Below are 13843 nucleotides of genomic sequence, written 5' to 3' on the forward strand. Positions count from 1 at the left end.
ATATTTGCAGAGATGTGGTTGTCCAGACAAAATATGGTCAGATAACAGAAAGAGCAATTATGGAAAGTCTATATGCAAATACATAGATTTTTGGAGAAGTTTTAGACACTTGGTCTGATTTACTTAACCACCAAGAACTGGAAAGGGATTTTGGAAATTCACCATACAGACTCTTCTTGAAAGTTGGAATTTGTGTAAGTTTATGTTCTAAACTTAATTCCTTCCTTATTCATACTAATATGATGTATTCATTTATGAATATTATATCTTTTTACAACTGAAATTCACATATGATTATACAAATATGATGTATTCTTTAACATAATGATATATATTCAACTGAAATTCACATATGATTATATTGGTTACAGTCTGCTTATCTAACTTCAACATTGTCTGATGAAAGAAAGTATGAAAAATTCAAGGAGAACTTTCATGAGAGTACCAATGGGTACAAAAAAAATCTTGAACATAAAAGATATAGACATGGTATGTTAATTAAAGTTGTTTTATATATATATATATATATATATATATATATATATATATATATATATTATCAACAAAATACTTACCATTATATACATAAAAACAAGTATTCTTTCCAGTTGTTAGAAGTGCTCACATTTTTGTGATTGTCTTCAACTTAAAGAAACCGTCAATTGAAATTCTAGACAATAGTGCAGTTGAGGGGGATTATGAAGGAAAATAAGGAGTAATATTGAAACCTTTGGTATGTACCCAATTCAATACACCATAAAATAACCAATTTATTACATATCTAACTTTTATTTTATTTAATGATCAGAAAAATTTCTTTGTGAGATACTTTAAAGAAATAAACCATCCAAGAGCAAATGCAATCTCAAAAGAAAGTATCAAACCCCAACGACTTGAAATGTCATGGAGAACAATTAAAAACAAAGTTGATTGTGGGGTCTTTGCAATGAGACATATGGAGACCTATATGGGACAACCACTCTCAAAGTGGAAACCAGGTCTTCATAAAGAAAGTGCAGTTCAGAAAACTACTTTAGAGAAGCTCGGGCAAAGATATGCACACATAATGCTAACTTCTGAAATTAACATGTTGAAGGCTAAGGTGTTGGATCTTGCTGAAAAATATCAAAAAGTTGAATTCAAAGTGCGTACTGATCATGCATACAAGGCTATGAAAACAATTCAAAAAAGGTTAAAAGAATATTGATGATTGCTTGTGAAGATGAAAGAATGTTGAAGTGTGATGCTAGAGAATAGTTTGTGCTGAAGATGAATGGATTTGAAGTACATGTAAAATGTTGTTGAACATCGTTTTAATATTTTGTGAAATGCTTATGAACAACTTTTATTATCTTGTGTTGAATGATTATGTAATAGAAACAAATTCGCTTATTTCTGTCAGTTTTTTATATTTAAATATTTTCAAAGTTTATTTATGTTTATTCATAAATGAATACGAATATGATATATTCATTTATGATTAAATTAGGAGTAATATGTCAGCATAACAAAGTTCATATATGAATATAACAAATTTCATATATGAATATAACTAACTTGTTAGTAGAAACAAGTTTGCTTATTTCTGTCATTTTTTATATTCAAATATTTTTAAACTTTATTTTTATTTATTCATAAATGAATACGAATATGATATATTCATTTATGAATAAGTTCAAATTAATATGTTAGTATAACAAAGTTCAGATATTAACATAAAAAAGTTCAGATATGAATATACTTATTTATTAGTATAACAAATTTCACATATTTGTATTCATTTATGAATAATTTACAATATCAATATAACTTATTTTATAGTAATTTAAAAACAAATATCAACATATCAATTTACCATATCAATATAAATGTGTATTATTCATACATGAATATTATTGTTTATTGTTTTTATCTGCATATATTCATAATGAATAAAACCAAAAAACATAAAAAAAAAAAAAAAAAAAAAAAAAACTAAAACTAAAACTAAAACATCCCTAACTGTCTTTTGCTGATTTAGCAGCTCCAACTCTTTCTGGACAAGTACGTAAATTGTGTGGAACTCGTTTTCCACATCCTGAACACATTCTATGTTCTTTTTTAGAATTTTCATATGCTACTTCACCTGCACTTGGAATTCTTTTCTTGATTCCAGAACCTTTATTGCTTTGAACTTCAGGAACATGAATATTAATCTCTTCTGGAATAGGAATAGTAACACCCAAACGCTTGCATACAACTTCACCATCTGTCTTGCTTTTCAATCCAGGATAAATATAATCACTCTCAAATTCCTTTAACAACATTTGTTGCTTCTCAACAAATAAAGTCAATCTCTTTTTGTCATCTCTTACAATATCCAAACATGATTCAAAACTATAATATGAATCATTGACTAGCTTTACATTCTCACAATCACCTGAATCAGATTGAACATAAGTAAAACGATAATTTCTTGATATCACATCCTTTCTCCATCTCTTCAAAATGTACCTTTCAGGAATTTCTTTAACACCACATCTCATCATTATTGTAAAAGCATGTCTGCATAAAACACCCATAGGCTTAAAATGTTCACAACTGCAATTTATTTCTTTCTCTTCAACTTTTATTTCAACCTGATACAAAAACAGAATTTACACATTTACATTCATATAAAATTACTCATATCAACACTCATATATTCATATATTCATATAATATTCATATATTCATATATGAATATTGATATTCATATATGAATATTCTCATATTCATATATGAATATTCTCATATTCATATATGAATATTATTACACTTTTCATAAAAAAAAACTAGTAAAATTACCTTAAATTTATTTTTTAAATCACTTTTACTGTTGTTGTGCTGCACAATGTAAACTTCCCAACCATCTTCAATACCAACATATGAGTATGTACAGAAAAAACATGCTTTATATATTTCTTTTTGCACCTCAAAAAATAATGTACTTGTATAAACCTTTGATGCTTGCAGTTTTATTTCTCGAGGTGTTTGCATTTTATATGATGCTTTCTTTGATGCCTTATCAAGATCTCGTTGAGTATTCCTTTGCTTTTAAATGGCAGTGTCGTAACTCATCATGAAACTCAAAAGTAAGTTCCCACTTTCTGAGTATTTATTAAAGAATGAATTCATACTCTCTGACCTTGATGTAGTCTTCATCAAACCACACTTTGGAATATCACTAAAATATCCAGGTATCCATGAATCACGTATTGTAAACATGTATTTAAACCATCTTGTGTCTTCAAGATTGAATTCCTTCATAAGCAAACCCCACTTCACCTCAAAAACATCAGGTTTCATATTAATGTCCCAAACAAGCTTTGAAAACCTTTTTCTAAAGTCTGTGTTAGTAAATAAATCATCTGATATCTGTATTAAAACAAAAATATTCATAAATGAATAAATAATAATAAGTAAAATAAAAATCAATATTCATAAATGAATATACTAATAAGTAATATATTTGAAATATATTAAAATATTACCTTTTTTTCAACTTTTTCATTATATGCCACATACATAATCGGTGCTTTGAATTACGAAACACATTCTCAACAGCTTGTTTTATTGCAACATCTTGATCGGTTAAAACAAGTGTTGGTTCTTTCCTATGAGTTTTAAGAAATGCTTTAAGCAACCAAGAGTAAGACTCAATGCTTTCATTGCTTAGCAACCCAGATCCAACAGTAACCGATTTTTTATGATGGTCAATAGCAGTAAACGGAACAAAAACCATTTGATACCTAACACACAAAAAAATGTTCATTAAAGTCAATTTTTGATGTATTAATAAGTGAATATAAAAATATTCATATATGAATAAGCTATAAACAAAAGTAGATAAAATAACTTACTTGTTTGTTCGGAAAGTCGCATCAAACGAGATAACATCACCAAATTCAGCATAATATGTCTTCTCCGTTTCATCAGCCCAAAACATACAGTTCAAAACATCATCTTGACAATTAAACTCAAATGAGTAATTTGGATAGTGAGCTTGACGGTCATTCATTGTGTTACTATCATCTGGGCATCTTTATAACCAATAACCCTGTTGATACCTCTCCTTAAATTTTTATAGTCAACTACTTTTGGCTTTACAAACTCATACCCACCTCTCAAACTTGCCCTCAACTTATGAGCCATAGTTTGACCTATTTTTGATGTGGAAGCACACACAATAAACTCTTTTTCTGAATATGACGTTTGTCTCGCTTTTTTTAAATCGCTTCTCTTCTGAAGTGGATGGTTGTGAAGTTCATCAAACTGAAAAACTTTATAATCTGGAGTTCCATACACATATTCAAATATAATCTTTGCTTGACAACCAATAGCTCTTGAATTTGAATTTCGTTTCCTCCTAACACCACTTGTACCTAATGTGTCACAAGATTTCTTTTTCTGTTTACCACCACGATTACATATAACATGTTTCTTTTTTATAATATTGTTATCAAACCTTGACAATGTGCTCAGTCTAACATCAAAACCACCAATTTCAGCATACTCAGAATACATTTTGATAGCCAACTTTAATGATATGAAGATTAAACCCTTAAGTGGAATAAGTTGAACAGGTACATGTGGCTTATAGACATGTTCTCCAATTATATCATCACAATATTATGCATCATGTACTGAACTTGAAGATTCACCACCTAAAATAATAATGCATGAATAAAACAATAATATATATGAATACATATAACTCATATAAATAAAACAAAAAACATTCATATATGAATACATAAAATTCATGAGGATTCAAAATATATAAAATAAAACATAACTTATTCATATACGAATAAAACAAAAAAAAAATAATAAATCCGAAATTACAATTATCACACGTTTATTTATATATGAATAAGACAACAATTTATTTATATTAACATATTCATATGTAAATAAATGATAATCAACAAAATTAAAAACAACAAAATAATTCAATAATTGATACCTTCAAAAAATAAGTTCTCAACATCTTCTTCTTCACTCTCACTCATAGAAGAATATAAATCACCATCAATAACACTAGAATTCGACATAATACACCAAATGATCTATATAAATAAACCAAAACAATCTTAATATCGAATATATCTCACAAAAAAAGTCGTAAAGATGAAAACCTGGTTAATTTCAAATATAAAAGAAACTTAAATCATATATGATCAGATGATGTAATTAAGTAATCTCTCTCGGTACAGAGCGTAAAAACTACAACGATATATCCGATTAAAAATTAAATCAACTCTGATTCGAAATAAATATCTCAAACTACTTAACAAAAATCCGATGAAATAACTCCAATACATATTCGAAACTTGATAATCTTGATAATGAACTCCGATTAAACAACTCCAACACGAAGATAATAAGCGTAATTCCAAACAAATTATAAAAAGCAATAATCTTGATGATGAACTCCGATCTATCCGATTCAAACGATATAAATACCTGATTAAATCGGAAACTGAAGACGAAATAGAAAACTGAAACACAAATGCGAAACTTCACGATTAATGGAATGAATACGTATAATTGCTAACGAGTTATATAAAGAAAATAATCTTGATAATGAATTCCTCATATCCGATTCAAACGAGATAAATATATCATCAAATTGGAAAGTGATAACAACGAACATGTAAGTTCTATGTAAAAAAGTAGCTAATTTACAAAGATACCCTTAATGAAAATGGACACGCGCATTTTTTTTAATTTGAACATGTTAGATAAATGATTGGCTGAGAATGATTCCCCCATTCTCAACCTTTTTTTTGTCAATTAAACCTACCTATATATATATATATATATATATATATATATATATACACACACACACACACACACACGCCATTTGCCCGCGCTAAGCGGCGGATGCGAAAACTTTTTTCAGAAAGTAATTTATAAAGTTGATATTTTTTTTTGCGCAAAAAAAACTTATAATTTAATTTACATGTTTTATAATAATAAAAAGATTAAATTATAATTTAACTCATAGTTGAATGATTTACGTTGTCGACAATATAGAGATCTTCAAAACAGGTAAGGCCACTAATGTTGATCATATGGTTTTAATTTGTAATAAACTTTATATATATATATATATATATATATATATATATATATATATATATATATATATATATATAAGGTTTGTGAGAGGATTTTAGTGTTCATTTCAAGTGTCTGTTTTAACGCTTAGATATTCTAACTTCTTTTTCTATCTATTGGATATTTGAACTTTTTTTTTTCTTTCGCTTTACATGTTTTTTCCTTCACCTTCTAGACTTCCCTTTGCTATCTTTGTTGCTCTCTTTCAGTTTTATATTTTTTCCTTCATAGAATTTATTTTTTGTTTTACCCTTCATCAAAGATTGTTAACTCAATTAATTTTATTTTTCGTTAATTATCATTAACGTATAATTAGCAATGGAACAATAAATGAAACCATTCTACAACAAATTTAACGGTAACTTTATTGCAGACCTCTAAAGCTTAAATCAAAAAATGGAATGAAACCTTTAAACAATAAACCCAAGTTCACCAGATTTTACATTTTGATGTATCAACGACCATAACAAATGTTGTACGTATATGCTACAATCATTTAATCTAAATAGTTTATTTTATGATATTGAAAACTACATGCGTGGTGTCCACGCCGCAACGCACGTATGGGTCACCACCTAGTTTATATTAACTTTCTTTATATGCATTCGCCGCCACAAGCAGTACCCATCCCCTCTGATCCTTCCTTAGCATCCCCTCCCCCATAACATATGGCAATCACAAAAGTAGTAAAAAGCCTGTAAAGTAATACATTGTTTCACATAATTAACTACAAAACAAATAAAATTGATTAGAAACACACTTTTCACAACAAAATAACTCATAAGTAAACCCTCACCACCAGAACAAAAACATGATTACTAACCAAAGACATGAAAAAAAGGAAGCTGACACAAAAGATTTAAAATACAAAAAGATCATTGTTCTTTCTAACTTTTACTATGTTTAATCAAAACTGAACATTTTTTTAAAATTGTTGTCTTTTCATAATCAAATGGTTGTTCAAAGTAAATTGATTTTTTTTGCTATAACATAAAGGAGTTACATATTTTGAGTAAATTTATAGGATTAATTCATATATTTTTACCAAAAACTTTTAAGATGCTCATAACCTATCTGTAACCATGGTTTTGACAACAGATTGTTATGTATCACAGCTTCCCTCTATGCATTCCCAAGCTTCCATCTATAACTGTGAAAGAGATTATTTAGTATATAGATAAAAATGCAATTATGGCAAAAAGAAAAGCGACCAAATCCCTTTCTTTAGAATTATTTAGGTAATTAGTTTTTGGCTCCAAGTCTCTTCACCTCGAAGTTATTTTGCAACATCCATATATATTTTGTTGGCTGTCCTTACATTTGCTTGTCATGAAATGACCAAAATGTCTTTGAGGAATATGGACTCCACGCCTTTGATTTTCTTATTTGAAATAATTTTGTTTACCTTGAAAACTCATAGGTTTCTAAATCTTTGAATGGAGGAAGACACCACTTGGCTAGTTTAAAGTGAAAATATGATTTCAACTTTATTTTCAATTTCAAGATTTGATATATTGACTCTTGGAAGATTCCAGACTTCTTAGGTCTCAATTCTCGATTATGTAGTCTTTTCCTGTTTCCATCGATTATGTAGTCTTTTCTTGTTTTCACTGTTAAAAATAGAATATTTTTTACTCTGTAATAGAATGTAAGCATCGGTTTTTAAAAATGGTCATACTCTTCCTTAGGGGGATGTGATCAGAAACTCGGGATTCAACAGAATGAGGCAAGTAATGAGGATATAATCGACAGTCTCACAAAGTCATCTTTTGTTCTTGGGTTGGACTTGAAGATTAAAATGGAAGCTGTCAAAGTCAAAGATCCCGCAACATTAGTCAATCATGAAATAAAAAAGTTATATAAGAGAACATATGTTGAATAAATAGATGAAATAGATTGGAGAAGGAGTGAGAATGGATGGAAAATAAGAATAGGGTATTTAGGTATTTTGAACCTTGCACATGTCGCTATTTTTTTCCGGCAGGAACAGAAGGTGAAGATAGCAATCAAATCAGTAAGTGACACAAGCAAAATACCATGGTTTTGTAAGCAAAATGAATTACAAAGCACACACCCAATCACATTCACATGAAAGTAGAATGTAAAATCTATAATTTTACCACAAATGAACTCCATATCAATCTATATACAAATGCAAATAAGTAATAAACAAAAAATAGGAATCAAGAGAAACCTTACTAACAACCAAATCATGTCAAAATGCTTCGAGATGAATATTTCAACTGCAATTGATATTGATTGATGGGTGATGGCCAAGACTTGGCTCCTGTATACACAAGCAAACACACAGTGGTGATATGTTAGGGTTTTCTTGCCAGAGAAAGGAGAGTGTGACACTTGTGAGAAAGGCGACGACCATAAACATAGGTTACGTGTTCCTTGCCCAAACCAGATCAAAGAGGAGTCATTTTACCCTAAAATCAAGCCCATGCCGAGTCCGACCTCGAGCAACAAGTGTGCAGCGCTGAAATATGTATCGCTGTTAAATGAAAACACAAATCAAGAGTCATTTTTTTTGTAACACCGTATATTTCAAAACAATTTTTCGCATTTTATAAAAACATAATTCATTTAATATTCATAAAAACATCAATGTTTGAAACTCAATCCATGCCATATAACAATCCCAAGATCTCATAACATAAAAATCCCGTGTGTGTACTGATCAAGCTGGCGCCTTTCCACGGTCATCACTAGTACCTGAAACAAATAACACCAAACACTGTAAGCACAAAGCTTAGTGAGTTCCCCAAAATACCACACGTAACACATATTAGCCACTCGAGGCTATAACTCTGTGGGTCCGTGGACCCTACTCTGTGAACCCTCTGGTTCTATCTCTGTGAACCTTCCGGTTCCAACTCTATAAACATGCACAGAATAAATCACATAGAAATAATGCAGTACAACACATAACATACATATAGCATACAAATACTCTGTCACATAACTCTGATTACCTACTCAAGGTAAAGTATAGTGAGAAGACTCACCTCGCGTATCTCGGTAACTCGCAAATCCCTGAAATCACTCGTGCTCGATCCCCCGATCTATAGTCCTCCTATAACACAATATATCTCTAAATAACACTTCACAACTAAGGTTGACTAACCCTATCAAGTCAACACAGGTCAACATTGGTCAATGGTCAACGGTCAACTTTGACCAGACTCGGCGAGTGCACTATAGCGACTCGGCGAGTCTATACGCATCCACTGATTCCCTGGGATCCTCTCTCGACACGTCGAGTATTTTCCTAACTCGACAAGTTCCACCTGGCATGAGTTGCGGGGCCACCACGACTCAACTCGCCGAGTCTGAAGAATAACTCGGCGAGTTCCAGCTTGACTCAATCCACCCGTCAACCCTCTCTGACTCTCCCTGACTCACTGAGTCAACCCCTTAACTCGGCAAGACCACTCGCTGAGTGGTTATGGACAATTTTCATGCTACTCGCCGAGTCTGTTCTTCAGACTCGGCGAGTCTATGCCATGCATAAACTCAAACTCACTCCTGAGGTCAGATCCGTTCCAATAACTCATAGATTTAGTCCTTGCAAGCACATACATCACGTAAAGTTACTATCTTGGTGCTCATGCAAAGGTTCAAAGGCCTTATTTGATGATATGGTCTCTAGAATGCTATTTTAAGCTCATGGCCTCCATTAACACTCATAAAGCTTGAGGTAAAAGAGTCTCTGGACCTCTTTGGGTCCAGATCTAAAGCACCAACACGAGAAGTGGCCAATTACTCCATGGATCATTCCACAAAGAAACCCTAACTCTAAGATTTACACCAAGGACTGAGAAAGGAGCGAATGGTTACCTCAAATGAAGTCTCTGAGTCCAGGAATCACTAGATTAGCACCTTCTTTGGTCTCCTCTTGCCTTGATCCTCTTCTGGGAATCCGGGCTGTTACAATTGTCCCCCACTAGAACTAGACTTCACCCTTGAAGTCTCGCTGCTCACGCATCTCACGCTCTGGCTCCCAAGTCATCTCGGACCCCTTCCGATGCTGCCACTGAACCAAAACCAAGGGTACCTCCTTGTTCCTCAGAACCTTGATCTTCCGATCTCTGATTGCCATTGGTCTCTCAGCATAATTCAGGCTCGCAGCCACCTGAATATCCTCTAATGGAACCACTGCCGACTCATCGGCTATACACTTCTGCAATTGCAACATATGGAAAGTGTCGTGAATCTGCCCCAGCTCTATTGGCAAATCCAGACGATAGGCTACCCTACCTACCCTAGCGACCACTCGGAATGGACCAATGTATCGGGGCCCCAACTTGCCCCTCTTCCTGAATCGAATCACTCCTTTCGAAGGAGAGACCTTCAGGAGCACAAGGTCGCCAACCTGAAACTCAAGCTCGGACTGGCGTCTGTCCGCATAACTCTTCTGACGACTCTGGGCGGTCAACAACCTCTATCTGACATGCTAGATCTGCTCTGTCGTCTGAAGCACGATCTCTGTACTGCCCATCACACATTGTGCAACCTCTCCCCAACAAATGGGGGTCCGACACCTCCTCCCATACAACAGCTCAAAGGGAGGCATACCAATGCTCGAATGATGGCTGTTGTTGTAGGAAAACTCTGCCAAGGGTAAGTACGTATCCCAACTTCCCCTGAAATCCAACACACATGCCCGGAGCATGTCCTCGAGCGTCTGAATCGTTCGCTCACTCTGCCTGTCCGTCTGGGGGTGATATGCGGTACTAAAATGCAGCCTAGTACCCAACTCCTCATGAAACTTCTTCCAGAATCTAGAAGTGAAATGTACATCCCGGTCTGAGACAATCGAGATCGGCACCCCATGCCGAGATACCACTTCCCGCACGTACATCTCTGCTAACTTCTCTGCGGAGGAGCTCTCACTAATAGCAAGGAAGTGGGCACTCTTCGTCGACCTGTCCACAATCACCCAAATTGCATCGACTCCCCTAGTGGTCCTTGGCAATTTGGTGATAAAATCCATGGTGATCTGTTCCCACTTCCATTTGGGAACCTCCAACGGCTGTAACTTACCATGCGGTCTCTGGTGCTCGGCCTTAACCCTACGGCAGGTTAAGCACCTCTCAACAAACCATGCAACATCCCTCTTCATACAGGGCCACCAATACTCCCTCCTCAGGTCCAAATACATCTTAGTGGCCCCAGGATGGATCGAAAATTTCGACCGATGAGCCTCTTCCATCAAAATGGTACGCGCCCCTCCAACAAACGGTACCCATATACGCCCCTGAAAAGTCATAAGCCCCCGACTATTGGTAACAAACTCCGATACCAACCCAAAAACTCGCTCTCTCTTCTAGTTCTCCGATCTTACGGCCTCAGCTTGTGCTCCACGAATGGTGTCCAACACCGGAGCCATCACGGTCAATCGCAAACATACACCTCATAATGGGGCGCTCTCCGCCATGCGACTCAGGGCGTCGGCTACCACATTAGCCTTGCCCGGATGGTACAGAATCTCACAATCATAATCCTTGACCACATCCAACCACCTCCTCTGCCGCATATTTAGGTTGGGCTGATCCATCAAATACCTCAGACTCTTATGGTCCGTGTATATCGTACACCGAACCCCATACAGATAGTGACACCAAATCTTGAGGGCGAACACCACTGCCCCCAACTCTAGATCATGGGTGGGATACCTCGTCTCATGAGGTTTCAGCTGCCTCGATGCGTATGCTATCACATGCCCTCTCTGCATCAGCACCGCTCCCAACCCCAAGATCGATGCATCACAGTATACCACAAAGTCCTCCATCCCCTCCGGGAGGGCTAACACCGGGGCTTCGCATAACCTTTGGCGAAGCGTCTCAAAGGAGGCCTGCTGCTCGGGGCCCCATGAAAAAGCGATACCCTTCCGGGTCAACCTGGTGAGTGGCACCGCGATCTTGGAGAAGTCCCTGATAAATCTCCGATAATAACCTGCCAACCCTAAGAAACTCCTGATCTCGGAAGGCGACCTCGGCACTTCCCAACTCATCACTGCCTTGACTTTGTCCGGGTCGACCAATATCCCTTTCTGGTTAACGAGATGTCCTAGGAACTAGACCTCTCGCAACCAGAAATTACACTTGGAGAATTTGGCATAAAGCCTCTCCGATCTCAGAACTCCGAGGATCTCCCTCAGATGCTCCTCATGTTGCTCCCTAGATCTCGAATATACCAAAATATCGTCGATGAATACAATCATCGACCGATCCAACATCGGATTGCACACTCGGTTCATGAGATCCATGAACACTGTGGGGGCATTGGTGAGCCCGAAAGGCATCACCACAAACTCATAATGCCCATAACGCGTCCTGAATGTTGTCTTCTGGACGTCCTCATCTCGAACCCTCACCTGATGATACCCAGACCTCAAATCAATCTTGGAGAACCAAGATGCTCCCTGTAACTGATCGAACAAATCATCGATCCTTGGCAACGGATAACGGTTCTTGATTGTCAGCTTGTTCAACTCCCGGTAATCAATGCACATCCGGTGTGAACCATCCTTCTGGAGCTACGAGGATAACTCTTGCATCTCTGGAGGTGCAAGGCGATAAGGCACCTTGGCGATAGGCGCGACACCCAGAACCAAATCAATACTGAACTCCACTTGCCTCACAGGAGGCACACACGGCAACTCCTCTGGGAATACATCCGGAAACTTACGCACTATCGGAACCTCCTCAACTGACCTCGGCCTCTCTGAATCAACCCTCGAATCCATCACATACACCACAAAGCCCTTACAACCATGCTGTAGACACTGCCTCACCCTAGCGACCGAACAAAATGCTGACCCAGAACGGGTACCCTTGTCGTACACTGTAAGAACTCCCCCAATAGGGTCTCGTATGGTCACCAGCTGTCGTTCGCAGTCGATAACCGCACCAAATCTGCTCAACCAGTCCATGCCCACAATGACACAGACATCGCCCATCGCGATAGGAACCAGGTCAATCGGGAACTCGACCCCGAAGATCTCGAATACGCACCCGCGGATTACTTCCATGGCATATATCACCCTCTCGTCAGCTATGGAAACTCTCAGAGGCCGACTCAACGCCTCACGACTAAGACTGATCTGCTGACTAAATGCTAAAGACACAAAAGACCAACTCGCACCCGAGTCAAATAACACCAAGGCAGGTACAAAATTCACAAGAAAAGTACCTACGCATAACATAATATAATCATGATATCTTAACATTAAAATAAATACACGAAAGAATACATACCAACCACGACATTGGGCGCTGTGCGGACCTCCTCTGCGGTCAACTGAAAGGCTCTCCCTCGTGCTCTCGGCGCCTCGACCTTCACTGGCCGACTCTCGGTAGCTCTAATGGCGGCAGGGGCAGATCCCTGAGGTGATCCCTGAGATGATCCCCGCAATTGCGGACACTCTGCCTTCCGGTGTCCGGTCTGGCTGCAGTGGAAACACACCGCAAACCCCTTGGGGCAGTCCTTGGCCATATGCCCCTCCTTGCCACATTTGTAGCAAGACCCCACTCTACAGACTCCATCATGACCCTTGCCGCACTTCCCACAAGTGTGTCCCTTCTGGCTCCCTGATTTGGGATCAGTGGGCTTGGCCCGCTTGGCTGCCGGCTAGGACTGTGCTGGTCGTCGATCCCTCCCCTGAGACTCCGCCTCCTCCCTAGCC

At 36.6% G+C, this 13843-nt stretch overlaps 1 protein-coding gene across 1 annotated transcript; it reads right to left on the reverse strand.

The window, feature by feature from the left end:
• Positions 1-1997: 1997 nt before the first annotated feature.
• LOC145098471 (protein FAR1-RELATED SEQUENCE 6-like) lies at positions 1998-4039 on the reverse strand. Its single transcript, XM_079036103.1, has 6 exons — positions 3882-4039; positions 3568-3770; positions 3513-3523; positions 3159-3396; positions 2827-2891; positions 1998-2618 (listed from the first exon to the last, which is right to left on the reverse strand). The coding sequence occupies exons 1-6, from the start codon at positions 4037-4039 to the stop codon at positions 1998-2000; spliced, it is 1296 nt and encodes a 431-aa protein (XP_078892229.1).
• Between the last annotated feature and the right edge of the window lie 9804 nt (positions 4040-13843).

The sequence above is a fragment of the Lactuca serriola genome, chromosome 4 (genome assembly GCF_051521515.1).
Source record: "Lactuca serriola cultivar US96UC23 chromosome 4, Lser_US96UC23_V15, whole genome shotgun sequence".
Classification (NCBI taxonomy): Eukaryota; Viridiplantae; Streptophyta; class Magnoliopsida; order Asterales; family Asteraceae; genus Lactuca; species Lactuca serriola.